This window comes from Elephantulus edwardii, unplaced genomic scaffold, assembly GCF_000299155.1.
Source record: "Elephantulus edwardii isolate Elephantulus edwardi_28Jun2011 unplaced genomic scaffold, EleEdw1.0 scaffold00050, whole genome shotgun sequence".
Classification (NCBI taxonomy): Eukaryota; Metazoa; Chordata; class Mammalia; order Macroscelidea; family Macroscelididae; genus Elephantulus; species Elephantulus edwardii.
Window position 1 is genome coordinate 3,426,490 of NW_006399800.1, and position 17,036 is coordinate 3,443,525.

General features: G+C 36.3%; 1 protein-coding gene across 3 annotated transcripts in view; it reads left to right on the forward strand.

The window, feature by feature from the left end:
• The window catches only part of DPP8 (dipeptidyl-peptidase 8), a 59,164-nt gene extending 45,073 nt beyond the window's left edge, over window positions 1-14,091 (forward strand). The window contains exons 16-20 of one of the 3 annotated variants that reach the window (XM_006886652.1): window positions 3,721-3,867; window positions 5,038-5,190; window positions 7,540-7,682; window positions 8,226-8,337; window positions 12,972-13,314. In XM_006886652.1, the coding sequence (XP_006886714.1) occupies window positions 3,721-3,867; window positions 5,038-5,190; window positions 7,540-7,682; window positions 8,226-8,337; window positions 12,972-13,094 (678 nt within the window). In that variant the 3' untranslated portion in view covers window positions 13,095-13,314. Of the gene's footprint in view, window positions 1-3,720; window positions 3,868-5,037; window positions 5,191-7,539; window positions 7,683-8,225; window positions 8,338-12,971 lie in introns of all 3 variants that reach the window. The other 2 variants (XM_006886653.1, XM_006886654.1) reach the window with 2 other exon arrangements.
• Window positions 14,092-17,036: the final 2,945 nt, after the last annotated feature.

Sequence of the window (17,036 nt, forward strand, 5' to 3'; positions counted from 1 at the left end):
GCCAGCATTTGTTGCTTGCTGTTCTGTTAAATTTTGCTATTCTTACTGTGGTGAGATGATATCTCATAATTGTTTTGATTTGCATCTTTTAGAGCTAGGGATTTTGAACATTTCTTCATGTGCTTGTTAGCCATCTGAATGTCTTCTTCGGTGAAGTGTCTTCATATCCTGTCCCCATTTTTCTATTGAATTATTTACCTTAATCTTGTTGTGGTGCTCAGGTATTTTATAAATTCTGGATATAAGTCCCTTATCTGACATGTCATTACCAAATACTTTTTCCTCATCTGTGGCTTCCCTTTTTACCCTGTTGGAGAAGTTTTTAGATGTGCATAGGGATTTGATTCTTAGAAGATTACATTCATCTATTTTATCTTCTGTAACTCTTACTCTTACAGGAATGAGATGTTTGAGTTATCTTTCATAATAGTTATTCAGGTAGGATAGGCAATGGAGGGTTTCAGATTGATTGATTCATTCCCAGCAAATCATATGCTTTGCTTCACAACCAAGTATCTTGTGAATAGGCTTGTAATCCACCTAAGATATAGGTGAGTTCTGGTGGCCAAGTGGATAAGGAGCTGCACTGCCAACCTGAAGGTACATGGTTTGAATCCACCAGCTGCTCCATAAGAAACATATGGACAGTCTCCTCTTATGTGGTTAAATTACTTCTGAAAAGCTTCTGGAAGGTCAGCTATGGATCAGTTCTGACTTGACAATACATAGCAACCACAAGAAGGAACATGTAGACATACCCTATTCAAACTTTAGGCTGAATTTTTAATTTCTTTATATACATATGTATTCTTTATATTGTCTTTTTTTCTTTTTACATCTTAAACATTTTAATTAAAACAAAATGGCTTGGAATACTTCATGTACTCTTTTTTGCTTAACCAAAACCATCCTGTTTGAAATACTAAAAGTAAATTCTTTTTTAAAAAAAGAATATTTGAATAAGTGAATATTTGAGCTTGGCACTGGTCCTGTTTCCTAAACCAGACCACTGGTGTTGAATCCATTGTAACTTTATGGTGACCTTCCACTAGGCTTCCCCAGTGGTAGATAGAGGAGTAGACTCCTCATCTTTCTTCCACAGATTGGCTGGTGGATTAGGATGGATGACCTTTTGGTTATCAGCCTGGCATGTGATCCCTTGTGCCACCAGGACTCCTTTTGGATCAGAATCCCTCCAGAGATTGATTGCTGTATAAACATGCACTCCGTCAGCTATGACTGAATGAACTTCAAACCAGTTTGAAGGCCTGGGTCAACAACAGTGTTACAATTCATAACATGAAATAAATCACCTTATTCCTAAATGCAACAATATCTGTATGTTCAGAAAAGAATAAAATACAGAAACACAAAGCAACAATTACTTAGATTAAAGATATCCTTTTGAGTCTTTAAATTCACTGACAACAAGTGTTTATTTAACATGTGCTTATGGTGCTTTCTATGTGCCAGACATTTGTTGATTGCCTTTAAGTCGATCACAACGCATAGTGACCTTGTGAACAAAAGGCCTGAAGCCCCTCTATAACTATCAACCTTTATCAAAGTTTATAGAGTTTTCCGGAGGAGGCATGTTGTTTAGGAAGTGGATGCCAGACACTTAGGTAAATATAAATATACAAGAGAGAAGCTTGGTGATGGCAGGACACAGGTTATGAAGAATTTATATTAATGGACACTTAAATTCTCAGTGCCAAATGGCTCTATGTTTAAGTACTTTGTTCTAGAAGCAGCAGACCTCAAGGTAAAACTGAAACATCTCCAGTAAAGACTGAAACATTGGCAGTACGGGGAAGCATGCATATTGGGCAATTGAGGCCTTCTTCTGTGCTTGAGAGAAAATCTGGTAACATGATGATTAAAAACTCTTTGCCACCAACTGAAAAGTTGACTGTTTGAACTCATTAGCTTCTCCGAAGGAAAGGGATGTGGCAGTCTTTAACATTTCTGTAAAGGTTTATAACTATGAAAACCCTCTTAAGGTATTTAATGTCCTATTAAGTCACTGTGAGTTGGAATCAACTTGATGCGTTCAGAATGGGGTTTTTGCTTCACAGCAGGCAGAGACATGAGATAGTTTTCTTTAAATGCTTTATAATTATTTTCTTCCATGCCTAATATTTCTCTTTTTCAGCTCTCTCCCATTGTCTATCGAATGTCCTCAGAAGGGAGGAAGTAGAAGCACTATTCTTCTCGCTCTCCTTTTTTGTTTGTTTATCCATTCAACAGATACTGATTGGTTTCCTGTTAGGTGTCAAGTATAATTCTAGACAGTGAGGATACCACAGGGAACTGTGTAGCTACAGACCAATACTGGTAAAATATAATGAGTCAGACACATATAACTTCAGATAATGCTATGAAGAAATGAAGCTGGAAAAATAGATAGCAGAGTGACTAAAATATAACAGACAGCTGTCCCTTTCCGAGTATACAGAGAATCTGGAAAGCCATGTTAAGATCTGAGCTGAGAGCATTCCATAAACGTTAACAGTGACTATAGTGAGAACCACCTTGATGTGATTCAGAACTCTAACATGATTAAATACAGTGAAAAGGGAAATAGAATGAGATTGCAGGAATGGGTTCTGGCAGGAGTCTGTGTTAATAGGCTCTCACAGGCCATGATGAGGAACTTCGACATCCTTACTGGAGGGAGCCAGGCAGCCCAGTCATGTCTAATGTACATTTTTCATAAGAGCACTGCTACCGAGTAACAGATCAGAGGAAAACTACAATAGATGAGGGAAGACCAGTGTGGTGCTTTTTTGCAGAGGTGTAAACAAAGTGCAAAAAGAAATGATTCTTTTATCCTCTAAAGAATTAGAAGGATCTGGTGTGAAAAACAAGGTATATGAACTATGGAAGTAAACCAGTGTAAAATAAAATTTTATTTAAAAAAATAATAGTCTGGTCAGTGATCAGTAGATGTGATTTTTTTGTTGTTTTTGAAGAAAATGTTAATTCTGGTTGCAGTGTTCTGTTAATTTCTGCCAGAAAAAAGATCTTTTTTTCTTATTTTCTCAGAACCTTTTTTATTTAATAGCTTTCTCTGTGTCCCCCAGCCCTTGACCTTTTATAACCTTCTGTCCACTATTTATAGTCTTCTTTTCACTACATATTCTATTTCTGGTGAAGCACTAAAGTACATTTAATTTTACAGTCATTTTGAAGTATAGCTCTAGGGTGATAAAGTGATTTTTAAAATTACCCTTTTTTTATTACAATGATTTGTGTTACAGGAAAAAGGAAGCCAAGCCTAGTCACAGTGTTCCATTAGAACCCTCATTTATTCCCAGTGCTGCTCAGGGCGCACCTGGGAGATGGGAGGGCAAGGAGAAGAATCTTGTTTATCATTGCTCTTATCATTTGAATAACCCAGTTCTTTTCATGGTAGAAGTAATCATTTTTGTAACTTTTTCTACTGGGTAGATTGATTCTCTTATATGTAATTAGCATCTAGGTTATGGTTCAAGTCTGTCATTGCTTAGTAATTGCCCTGCACCTGGAATGTGAGGTTATACAAGCAGAAACATAAACATGAAAGGATTTCGATTACTCTAAAATGAATCACTTAAAGTTCTGTATTAAAAGGTAAGATAACAATGACAACAACAACAACAAACTCACTTTCTGCAAAATCCTGCCTCTTGTATAAACTGTATAACAAATTTCACTGACAGTGTATTTCTTCCTCAGGTGCAGTTGGTGAATAATCGATTTAAAGGAGTCAAGTATTTCCGCTTGAATACACTAGCCTCTCTGGGTTATGTGGTTGTGGTAATAGACAACAGGGGATCCTGCCACCGTGGCCTTAAATTTGAAGGCGCCTTTAAGTATAAAATGGTGTGTGAGCTTTAAAACATTTTTTTTCTTCTATTCACATTGACTGTTGCACTGTTGGGTGTGAAACCCCAGAGAGAACATTGGCAGAAGGGATTGTGAGAGGGTGTACGTATGTATGTGTGTTGGAGAGAGAGGTAGGCGGAAAGGTACAACTCTGTACTCTCTACACTAGCTCAGGTCTTGTAACTTTAAAAGCGAGCTAAGATAGAGCTACTTTTACACAAAGGAACCCCTCTCTTTCCATTTTACATGTTCCAATTCAGCCAGAAAGCAACACTGTTTCACCTTGGGCCTTCTGAACACTATTGAGAGGAATAAGTGAGATTTGTTCTGTCCTCTGTGAAGAGGAAAACGAAACCACCTGCTTAGTGCCTTCCTTGTGACAAGCCTCTTTCTCTCTACAGGAAGCTTTAAATGCTACCTTTTAGAGATGCCCTATGTCCCTTCTGCTGCTTTGGGAAATGATGAGAATCCGATGTTCCTTTGCACAGTAAGGCAGTTACTGTGTTTGCCAGTGTATTGGACATGCTGAGTAAGACATGGGGAATTTCTCCCACAGCCAATTCTTTGACCTTATGTTGTATTCTCATGTAAGTTTTTTGTTTTGGTGGGGGTTTTTTTTTGGCTCAGTGAAGTGAGAGTATATGCACTGGCAGGCCTAGTAATCCAGACAGGGTGGTGGTTGTAAGAATTAGAATGTAATAGGACTAAGATGATCAGTTTCTAGAGGTACTGTGACGGAAGAAATGGACAGAGATACCCTCTGCTTTACTAAGTATTAAAAGGAGGAGATAAATTAGGAAATCAATTAAGGAGGCCAATTTTTTGTCTTTGGGTATGGGAAGGCTTGTTGCAAGGAAGGTGCTGACCTCTTAGCAGACAACAGAACAAATAATGATTCCAGCCAAAGACAATTTTGGTAGCAATAGAAAAGAACTTTATGATGAAAGAATAGCTAAACTCAGGCCAGCAGCAGAAGCTATAAGCCCTGATCTCTAAATAGATTTTAAGAACTGTTCTTTGGTTAACAAAATCTCAGTTGACCATAAATTCCAGTCTAAAAGCACCACAGGTATTTTTAAAAATAATAGAAATAACTTTATAAGCATTCCTCTAATGAGAGTTGTATTGATCAAATAGATTGATAAGATGTTCTCTCTTTTTTTACAGGGTCAAATAGAAATTGACGATCAAGTAGAAGGACTCCAGTATCTGGCTTCTCAGTATGATTTCATTGACTTAGATCGTGTGGGCATCCATGGCTGGTCCTATGGAGGATATCTCTCCCTGATGGCATTAATGCAGAGGTCAGATATTTTCAGGGTACGTGATTCCCTAATATTTTTGCCATAGAGTTGTTGTGGTTGTTGTTAGATGTTGTTGAGTCAAGTACAACTCATAGCCACCCTAGGAACAACAGACCTGAATCCCATCCTATCCTGTGCCATTCTCACTATCTCTGATACACTTGAGCCAAGGACTGTAATCACTGTGTTAACCCATCTCAGTGGATGCCTTCCTCTTTTTCACTGAACCCTTCCAAGCATGATACCCTTTTCCAAGGAAAAGCCTCTCCTAGCAATATGTTCAGAGTATGAGAGAAGAAGCTTTGTCATTCTTGCCTCCAAGGAGCACTCTAGCTGCACCTTTTCGGAGATGTACCTGTTCTTTTGTCAGTCCATGAGATGTTCCATACTCTTCTCTAGCACTGCAACTCAAAGACATATTTATTCTGTCATCCTTATTCATTGTTCAGCTCTTAGTAAACTCTTCTGTAAATTGATATGTCTGAAGAATTAAAGAGCTGGCAATGGGTTTGTGTATCTATATATCTCACGTAACTATTATGTACACATATGTGTAGATATAAAAAATTTTTTCAAGTAGGTAAAAAGTTATTGATTACTTATAGATGTAGGACAAACCTTGTAGGAGATAGTTATAAGTGGTAAAACACACACGTATTTGATTATAATTACTTATTTAATTGTTGGTCTATAATGTCTAAGGGCTCTTTGTGCTGTATCTTCAACAGTAACCAAGCAAGGACACAGACTTGGCTCTGACCATAAATGTATGTTGAATAAGTAAATTATTAAATATGTAATTTATTATTATAATTTAATAGTTAAGAGATTGGAAATATAGTTAGTATTTTTCTTTTTAAATATTTCAGAAACATTTTTATAGTAAAAAATTTCTTTTTAAGAGTAAGACTGATAGGCCTTTTGGTTTTTTGTGTGTGTTCAGATAGTCTTTTTTTTTTCTTTTCTCTTCCCTGCCTCTTTTTTTTTTAAACAGCCCCTCCATAAGGACTATCCACTTAGCTTTGTATCCAAAGACGAAATTTGTAGGTGAAAGGAGTTAGGAGTTAGCCTTCATTACAGACTGGTTAATTTCAGGGTCGAAAATATGGAACGCTTCACGAATTTGCATGTCATCCTTGCGCAGGGGCCATGCTAATCTTCTCTGTATCGTTCCAATTTTAGTATATGTGCTGCCGAAGCGAGCACTCAGGTAGTCTTTATAACAACTACTAAATGAATTTTGCAAACTGCCATGATTTTCTCAGGTTTGCAGCTATTGTGACAGTAATTAGAATGTTTAAATAGAAAACTGTGGGACCCTTAAAATGAGGCAAGTTTTTAGTATTAAAATATATTTCATTTGTGAATTTATATTCTGTACCGCTTAAAAAAATGTATGCTTTTATTATATCAAAATGATATCCCACTACTGGAAATATACACTAAATTAGAAACCAGAACTGCCACCCAAGCAGATATATACGCACCCATGTTTATTGCTGCTTTGGTCACAATAGTAAAAGAGTTGGAAACAACCCAAGTGCCCATCAACAAATGAATGGATAGAGAAGCTGTGTTATAGTCACACAAGGGAATATTATGCAGCACTGAAGAACAAAGAACTCATGAACAGTTATACAAAATAGGTGACCATGGAGGACATTATGCTGAGTGAAATATCTCAGTCACAAAAAGACAAATACTGGATAATACCACTGTTACAAAACAGAACTGACATGAGGCTTGGGAGAAACTAAGAAAAGAGGGGATAAATAATGTACACGGCATTGAAACAGAGGAGGGAGAGAACTGTATAAAAGGAATATACGATTAGGTATTACTGGCATGATAAAAGTCTACAATAAGATCTGCGTAGTAAAGTGGTCTGGGTGCAGAGAGCTGTATAATAATGAAATAATTTTTTTTCTGAAGGAAAAAGCAAACTGGGATTGGGGAGAAGCAGGGAGGAAAATGTATGACAATAAATGAATGGAAATCCGAGGTTTTTTATAAACTTTCATTAATAACACAATTTAAAAAATTACTTTTCACAGCCTTTCTCCCCATCCTCCATAGCAAGAATGAGTTTACATTGAGTCATTCAGTCTCTTTTTTTAACAGAGGGCCCTTCATTTGTCTGCATGCTCACCCAGATTAGAAGACATATGGATTTCTGTACCACCAGACATGAAGCTGACTGATTCACAAAGTATCAAATTCTTGACATTGGCCCTTCCTTTGGCTTTTGGAGTTGCCTGAAACCATGAGTCTAAGGATAATTTTAGCCTATAAATTTGCAATTGTAAATTCTCATTGCTAGCCACCCTTTCTGAATCATATTTGACTATCAGTGTTGACTTTATAGGTTGCCATTGCTGGGGCCCCTGTCACCCTGTGGATCTTCTACGATACAGGATACACAGAACGTTACATGGGTCACCCTGACCAGAACGAACAGGGCTATTATTTAGGATCTGTGGCCATGCAAGCAGAAAAGTTCCCTTCTGAGTAAGTTCAGGCTTTGAAAAGTAAGAGTATAAATTTGAAATGTAATTTTTCAAAATGATCTTTAATGATAATAAATAATAATAATAAAATATATCTATTAATAAAGACTAAGATTAATACTTTTTAGAATGTTATAAAGGATATAAATGTTTGTCAAAGCTGAATAACTGCTTATTTATTTATAGACCACTTTATAGAGTTTTTTCCTAACAAGTGTACTTAAGTAATTGCTTTAAAATGGAAAATATTTATCTCTCTACTTACTTTACAGATACTGCTCACAATTTGTCTTTTTCTGGAGATGTGCTATAGTTATTAATGTGTACTACTATCAAAACATTGAGCATATTTTTTTTTACTTTCATGATACATAGAATCTGGCTAATACATTGCCCATTTAATTTGTTGAATTGTTATTCTAACATTACAGTCTAAGGAAGTATACAAACACAGATGAGACTGATTATTAGTTTAAATGAGTTAAGTGTCTTCCCCAGATATTCTACTACCTTGTCTAATCCTCTGATATTTTCATTTCTCCAGACCAAATCGTTTACTACTCTTGCATGGGTTCTTGGATGAGAATGTCCATTTTGCACATACCAGTATATTACTGAGCTTTTTAGTGAGGGCTGGAAAGCCATATGATTTGCAGGTGAGTTAGTCTACATTTCCTAATTAAACAAAGTAATGATTCATTATTATTGCGTTACTTTGAAAATTAAAAAACTGTGGAAAAGAGCCAAATTTTCAATTGGGGTCACTTTCTAATAGACATAGTAGTGCCTCTAGTTCGATCAAAATTCAAGTGCTGTCTAAGTCAGTCTGGAAAACTGGTATATCCAATTCCATGCTTGTGTATCTCTACCTGCTCTCAGTTTGCAAGCACAGAAAAGATGGCAGGAAGTCCATTCACTGCTTTGCTTTACTTTTTTCTTTTCCTTTTGAAAAGTAAGAAAATGCTAGTTGATTTGATTGTTATAAGGGTTTTAGGCTTGAATGCAAGGTATTTTCTTTTTTCCCTTTTATTTTATATTGCTCTTGGAGCAGAAATCAGGAAGTTATCTTTCTCCATTGAAAAGGAAGCCAGGAAATACTTTACAGAAAACTATCCCTTCTTTCATCCCTCCTTTCTATTCCATACTCAAACTACATGAACAAAGAAATGAAAAATACTGCTATCTCCTTTTTTTCATTCTAGTTGACATTGTGCACGTAAACTCTAAGGTATTTGTTTATAACAGCAGTTAGCAAGCTTTTTAGGGCCTTAGGATCCTTTTATATTCTGTAAAATTATTGAATATACCAAGGAGCTTTTGTTAATGTGACCTACCTGTCAGTATTTATCAGATTCTCAACACTGAGGGGAAAAAAATACTTACTGACTTATTTTAAAATAATAAACTTTAATATATTTGTACAAATAACATTTTTTTATTAGGGGAAATTCTATTTTTCCAAACTAAAAACCATATCATTATTTTAAATGTTTAAACTTCCTTACAAAGTAGCACTTGAATTTTCATACCTGTTTCTGCATTTAATTTACTGTGCTTTGTTATTTCAGCTACTGTATAGAAAGAAAATGTAGCTTCACAAACTAATAGCTAAGAAGAGGAAATTTTTAAATAATTATTACTCTACTCTTCTTCATTGTTGTTACACCAGAATTTATCAGTTGTTAATTTCTTAAGGGTTTAGTGTAGAATCAGTAAATTTTTTATATTCGGTTACATTAAAATTCATTAGCTTTTGCCCTTCAAATAGATCTTTTACTCATGCATCAATCATCTCTATATATCTTCCAAATGTCGACTCTTTTCATTATATGTTTTAAAAAATCAAATATATTAATAGTGATTTCATTTTAAAGTCTTGATACACAGATGCCTACAAGCACATGAAGAGATATGACCATTGTTGTTGTTATATGCTGTCTAGTCAACCTGCAGCTCACAGCAACCCTTTGTACAACAGTTCTAAACTCTGCTCTATCCTGTGCCAATCTCATTGTATCCGACACATCTACCCCCATTACCCTAGTCACTGAATCAGTCCATTTCATCGAGGGTCTTCCTCTCTTGCGCTGTCTTTCCTCCCTCCCAAGCATGACGTCCCTCTCCAAGCACTGATCCCACCTTGCAACATGTCCAGAGTATGTCAAAGTTTTAGAATCCTTGTATCCAAGGAGCAGCTTGGTCTCACCCTTTCTAGGATGAACCTGTTTGTCCTCCTAGTAGTCCGTGGTATATTCAGTACTTTTCTCCAGCACCACAGCTCAAAGGCATCAATTCTTCTATCATCCCTAGTCATTGTCCAGCTTTCTGATGCATAGAAAGTAATTACAAAGGCTATGGCCTGGATCAGGCTCACCTTAGTCCCCAGACTGACATCATTGCTTTTCAGTACTTTGAAGAGGTCTCTGACAACAGGCTTTCCCAGTGTAATTTTTCTTTTGATTTCCTGGCTGCTGGTGCCAAGAGTTTTGATTGTGGAGCCAAACAAACTAACGCTGTTAACAATCTCAGTCTTTCACTATCTATCATGATGCTGCCACTTGGCCCAGTGGTGAGAGAGGTGGAAATCAAAACCACTATGAGAGCTGTCGTTGTCTCAGGGAGCACTCATGGCCTGGTCTACAGGAAGTAGTACCGCCAGCCCAAAAGCCATGCCTCTCTAGCATTTTGAATCTGCCAGCATCTCTGAGGGAAAATAATGTACAATTTCCTCCCATGCATTTAGTTTACAGCTTCTGAAGCCCAGTATAAAGGTCACCTATAAGTTCCAACTTGAAGGCAATGAGAACGAGATGAGCTACTACTTCACCCCCACTAGAAAGCTATGTTGGTTTTTTTTTTTTAATTATTATTATTATTATTTGTGTGTACCATCAAATCGGATCTGACTGGTACAGGAGGAGATTGCCCCTCCTTCTCCAGCAGAGCACCTGGTGGATTCAAACCGCATACCTCTGGGATTGCAGTGCAACTTCTTGCCACTAGGCCACCAGAGCTCCCTACTTTTTTTTTTTAAAGTGGAAAGTGAAACTAACAGCCCTCATCCATTATTGGTAAATGACTTTCAGAATAGTATAGCTGCTGTGGAAAACATTTTGGCAGTTCTTAAAAAAGTTGAATGTAGAACCTATCACCTGACCAAACAATCCTAGGGGTATGTACCCAAAAGATTTGAAAGCAGGAATGCATACAGAAGCATTTACATTGGTGTTTATTGCAGCACTATTCACTATAGTCAAAAGATGGAAATAGCATAAATGTCCATCCGTGGATAAATGGGTAAACAAAGTATAGTATATGCATAACATGTAATACTACTCAAGAAAATTGAAGCTCTGATACACACCACCACCTGAATAAGCTTGAAAATATTATGCTAAGTTCAATAAATTAGTCACAAAAGAGCAATGCTGTATGCTCTCATTTATATTAAAGATGAAAATACATGGAAACCAAAGCTTATCAAGGATAACAAGGCAGTGGGAAGAAGAATCACTGTTCAGAAGACAGAGTTTATATTGATGGTAGAATTTAAGAAAATGTCAGCAAAGGAGAAGAAGACCCTAAACCAGCTGGATTGACCCAGTGACTGCTGCAGTAGGCTCTTGTGTGTTCAGAAGTGTGAGGATGGCACAGGATAGAACAGGGTTCGGATCTTTTGTTCATAGGTTCATTAGGAGTATAACCCAGTGGCACCTAACAACAATAATAGTTATAATGGTTGTACAACATAAAGAATATAATCAATGTCCCTGAATTATATATGTAAAAATTATTTCAGTTAGCAAACATTTTTATTTAAGTATATTAGAACCACAATTTAAAAAAAAATAATTATGTCCTAATGACATAGAGCAGGAGTAATTTCTCTCATACAGAATGGCCAGATTCTGCTAAGGTGTGTTTTCTGGTTTGGGGTTGAGATTAGAGTGTGAGTTTTGTTCATTAGAGAGCTTGAGCTGATTGGATTGGTCTATTTAAAAAAGCTTTTTGGCTTGAGGCCTGCTTTTTGTGGATCTCCTGAATAAAAAAGGCTTGGAAGCAAGAGTGGCATCCACTTCCAAAATAAGCTTGCCTCCAGAAACTCTATGAACTTGGAAAAAAGATGAAAGTTTTGTATTCAAGACTTTTGTTCATAGGGTTGCTATGGGTCATCTGTGACTCGAAGGCACTTAACAACAATAGAAAAACTGAATAACAAATTATGTTGCCTATAAAGGACATGTACATCTCCAAATGAACTTGGTTCTAGATATAATGGAGCCTATATTTTTATTTTCTAATAATTAGATCTCAGGTATTGGGAGGGTCATGAGCTAGTGATAAGTTTTCCAAGATTTTTGTTTTCTCTTGAAAAACTCAGGTTTTACCACTGGCAACAGATCTTGTCACTGTTAACCCCTTATGTGACTAACTCCTTCCATTCATTTTTGGTTTAATGGCACAATACATAATAAACTACAGCCACTAAAGCTCCTTTACTCCATTTATTTTGAGAAAATATTTGCTAAATACACAAGTTTGTAAAATTATAGTTTCTAAGTCCTTTTCAGCTAAAAATGTGGTTTTATTTTAAAAAACAAGTTTTGCTTGCAACTCGTCCAATACTTTCCTGGAGACAGCCATTATATGTACTAGAAGTGCTTCCCATATCATAGATCGTTTAAAAATACATGCTTAATATTGCACCTTTTTTAGTTATTATTTATATTTTTATTTTATTATTTTTTGTGCGTGTGTGTACCATCAGATCAGGTCTGACTGGTACAGGAGGAGACTGTTCCTCCTTCTCCAGCAAAGCATCTGGTGGATTTGAACTGTGCACCTCTGCGATTGCAAGATTGCACTTTTAAAAAATTACAATTTTTACTGCTGCTTAAGTGAAATCAGGCCTTTTTTCATTTTTATTATACAAGTGTGTGGTGGTGAAGAGTTCAGTACAATTTAGTCTCACTGCCTTGATTTCTGCTACGTCACTAGCAGTTTTACTTTTTCATCATCAGTGCAAATTCTAACAATGAATAAAGATGAATAGTGTCTTAGTATTATTCTGAAAGTAGTTTTTACCTCACATCTCCCTTGAAAGTGTTTTTAGGGACCCACAGAAGTTTACAGATAAGTCCTTCTATGAGCTTTATTATGTGTAGTCATTTGGAGAGGAATATACCGTGTTATTAATCCTGTTAAATTATGTCTTGGATGCTTGAGAAAGAAATTCTTACTGTTTATATTTTGGTTTTTGTTTTGTTCTGTTTTTGTTGTTACTGTTAAGATCTATCCTCAGGAAAGACACAGCATAAGAGTTCCTGAATCTGGAGAACATTATGAACTGCATCTTTTGCACTACCTTCAAGAAAACCTTGGATCACATATTGCTGCTCTGAAAGTGATATAATTTTGACCTGTGTAAAACTCTGTTATACACTGGCTGCTTAACCACATGAGGAGGTTAATCAATAGAGATCATCGCATTTTGGTACCTGCCATGTAACATCTATTTCTGAAAGAAAATTTGGTGCCACACAGGTGTTTACAGCTTGTGGGTAGTAATCTAATACCTTAAATGTACACACTCAAAATTGAATGGCACATATTTCTATACCATGAAAATTACTGAAAGAAATAAGGCATTAGCACCACATATTCATACTGCCCTATTTTCACTTTTAAAAGCATTATAAACCTCATGAATTTAATTAGTGTATTTTTACAGTATATTTCGAGTTTGTTAAACTATGATGAAATTAGCTATTGGTTTGGTTCAATTCCAGAATCTCTGACTAGTTACCGATTTGATAGCGTTTAAGTATAATTGATACTTATGCTTCATTGCCTGGGGTATATCCAGCATGAGTTAATCACTAGTAAACCTCTGACTTAACCAGTCATTAATAATTTTCAAGGATTACTTAGTCATCTCCTAAAAACACTGATTTTAGTTCACTCAAATTCTGACGAGTTTTTAGTCAATTTAAACGGTAACCGTATAAGCAGTTTTTCTTTTTCTCTAATAATATACCAGAATGGGTCTATCTTTACACATAAACACAGACAACTACATAAGTAACAGTGATTTAATTTGTCTTAAGAAATTAGTTGTTATAGACAAATTTTAATCAAATTATTAAAGCTTAAAAATTCACAGGCAGGTTTTTTTTCCCCTTAGGAAAAGAATAAGTACATACTTGTAGTCTCCAGAAAATTTAGTAATGCCTGTTTTCATCTGGAATTTGGTTATTAAAATCCAGATATTTAGAGCGATGGTAGGAAATCAGAGTGGATGAAGAGACTAGGGTGTGGGAAATCATTGAGAAGAGGAAGTGAGGATCTGCTTATGAACAAAGCAGAAGTATCAACAAAGATGAATGTGAAAAGGTTTGGATTTGGAAATTAAGAAGTCACTCTCTCAGACAGCTACAGACTGATTTTATTCAGGGAAGCAAAGTTCCTTAGAATTAATGTTATTATTTTAACGTTTTGGGGTTTATTCTTAATTTTGGAACTTTACAAATTTAAACATCTGTAGTTTTTAAATTGTTTGAGCATAAAGAGCTATTTATACAAGCTTAAACTAAAAAGGTTTCTAGGAGTCCTATTTAGTGTAAGCTGATCCCCCACAAGCCATGACTTTCTTTTTCAGTATTTAAAGCCTGTAAACAGTTTGTCTGAATGTCCATGACATTTTCCTGGTTTGGCTCTTGCACTTGACTGTTAAGGAAGCTCAATGGCTTACTGGTGCTGACTGGGCTCTGTTGCCTTGGAGTTCTAGATTGCTATGTAGATCACATTGGATCCTGTGGCAAAGCAGGTATCTAAGGATTTTGCCTCTATTATCACAAGATCCAGTGTTTGGAAAATTGTAACCAGTGCTTTTAAACAACAGTCCAAGAAAAATCATTTTGTTTCTTCTCATCACTACAGAGGTAGAGTTCCTCCACAGAGAACACAGCTTCCCTAGTAAGGCTGGATGGTGTGTCTCTGTCAGAGGGGGATTTCATAGCTGAGGGGCAGGGGGTGGTCGGGGAAGCCTAGAGGTGGCCAAATGACCTGGTGGTTCTGCCCTAGAGAAGAGCTTGGGTTTTACTATTTGTGTGTTTATATTGTATCATAGATACCATACTTCCCTTATTGCCTGTATATATATAAATATATATATTAATTTTCATGTTTATGGTATTTCCCCATGCCAAGATTTGTTTATATTTTTTCAGTGTTAAATTAAATTGATTTGGGTACCATTTTTTTCCCCCAAGAACATATATACCCCATATCTTAAGTATGTATCTGATTATTGAGGATGATTTTTTGCTTTTTATTTTGATTTTTGGCCTCACAGCATATACAAGTAGAAGTATTATACAGCATTCATTGGAATTCTCTTGCCTATTAAGACTGGGTACAAATAGCATCTCTTATTTTTCAGAACAACCTTCACATACTGTGGAGTCATACATGTTTTTCTTTTGCATCTTGCCTTTTCCTTTTCTCTGATCAGCTCTTCTTCTATCACAAGGAATGTTTCTGTTAGGATTATAATGGCACTCCACTTCTTTACAGGAAAAAATACCTGACTGAATTCCCTTGCAGAATGAAGACTTGACTGATTTGCTTTAAGGACAGATGTGGAAAACATTTCAGTCATTTCAAGTGAACAATGAAAATCTTACTGAAACTGCTCTTGCTCTGACTAAACATGAGTATAAAAATCGCAACAATTTTGGTGAGAGCCACAAACCACTAGATTGACCATCAAACTGGCTTTTTGTAGGCTTGCCAAAGAGGTGTGCTTGAACAGTTATCAACACATACAGCTCTTTACATTATAGAGCAGTGGAGTTCAAACCCCAAGACTCCTCTGGGATGCTTTATATAAAGAAATGGAGATTCTTAAACCTCATTCTTAGAAATTTGGATTCTCTTGATTGGGTCGGAACCAGGAATCTGCATTTCTAACAAACTTTCCAGATCTACAGAATAGAGTTAGATTAAGAATATAATAGGTGATTTTTACACTGGACTGATTGATTAGAGCCAAAAACAGTAGCTAAAAAAGTGGCTCCTGTGTATCCTCTAGGGTCCTCCTCATATTGAAAGAGTTTACTTTGTCTAGGGAACCATTTGGAATGAAGGTTTTTCCCTCTCTGCCATTCCTAGCTCTCCCAGAGCCTCACTCAGTGATAAAAAGAAGTCACTCTGCTTGATTACCTTTTCACAGAGCAAAGTATAGACTCTGGTGCAAGGATGCTTACTTTACTACTTTGTTTTGTTCCTTTTGGAAAGTCAGTCCTACTTCTTTGTCGCATTGCCTCTTTAGGTAGAATGATCCTAAACACATATCTCTCATTATTATAGAAACATAATGTTTTCAATCTGGAACAAATCTTTGGTGATCTAATAGTAGAAGAGGAACCTGCATACTAAAGAGAAGAGGGCCTGTGCCTGGGCCCTCCAGCCAGTGAGCGTTCACTCGGCACCAGCCTCTCTCCAGACACCCTGACTCACAGTAGTTAAGTGATAGAGAGAAAAGACAAATTTTTAAAAGAAGTATTTATTAATATATTCCTGTAAAACATTTTAAAGATAACAGCATAAAACGGTTCATTATTCCATTCTATAATAAGTGCTAACCATGCTTATTAATAAAGTAGTACTTCTGATTAGTATATGATACTCTGAAGTTAATGAAAATATTACACTCTCTTGGTGGTGTAAAGGGGCATTTGGCTGGAATTCAGACTAGAATGCTTGAGTAAGCCTGCAATCCCTTCTCACAGGTAGTTGAAGTGAGAAAAGAGGTATGGTGATAATATGTAAACTAGTATATGTCAGGTGATGTCCAAGCCCAGAAGACATAAGGAAGCTTCCCTGACTCCCATGCTTCCAGCCCCACCCAGCCTCACTGACAACATCTTGTAGCCTGAAATGTAGAGATGGATTTGTGCACGGTGTTGGCTTCTGCCACCAGGAGCTAGCTAGCTCTAGGTAATCATTTCAGAAGTTCCTCACGCAGGAAAAAATAGTTGGGTTTTTTTTTATTCGTTTGCTTGTGTTTTTGGTTTTGGTTGTTGGTTTTTTTTCCCCCAATAACCCAAGTACAAAATTTTGTGGTATTCAGCACAATTGGGGTTCAGGTCTTTCATTTTAGAACATAAAGTGCCTGCTGTTTTTAAGCATTGACTTGTATAAAAAGAATTGCATGTCTCAGTCCAGTAAGTTTATGGGTTTTCTCATTTTCAGCCACATGGCTTTTAATCATGTAAAATGAAGCATTAGTTTTGTTGCATTTTATTACACGTTCTTTGTTGCAATAAAGATGCTGCTAAAATGAATTGAATTA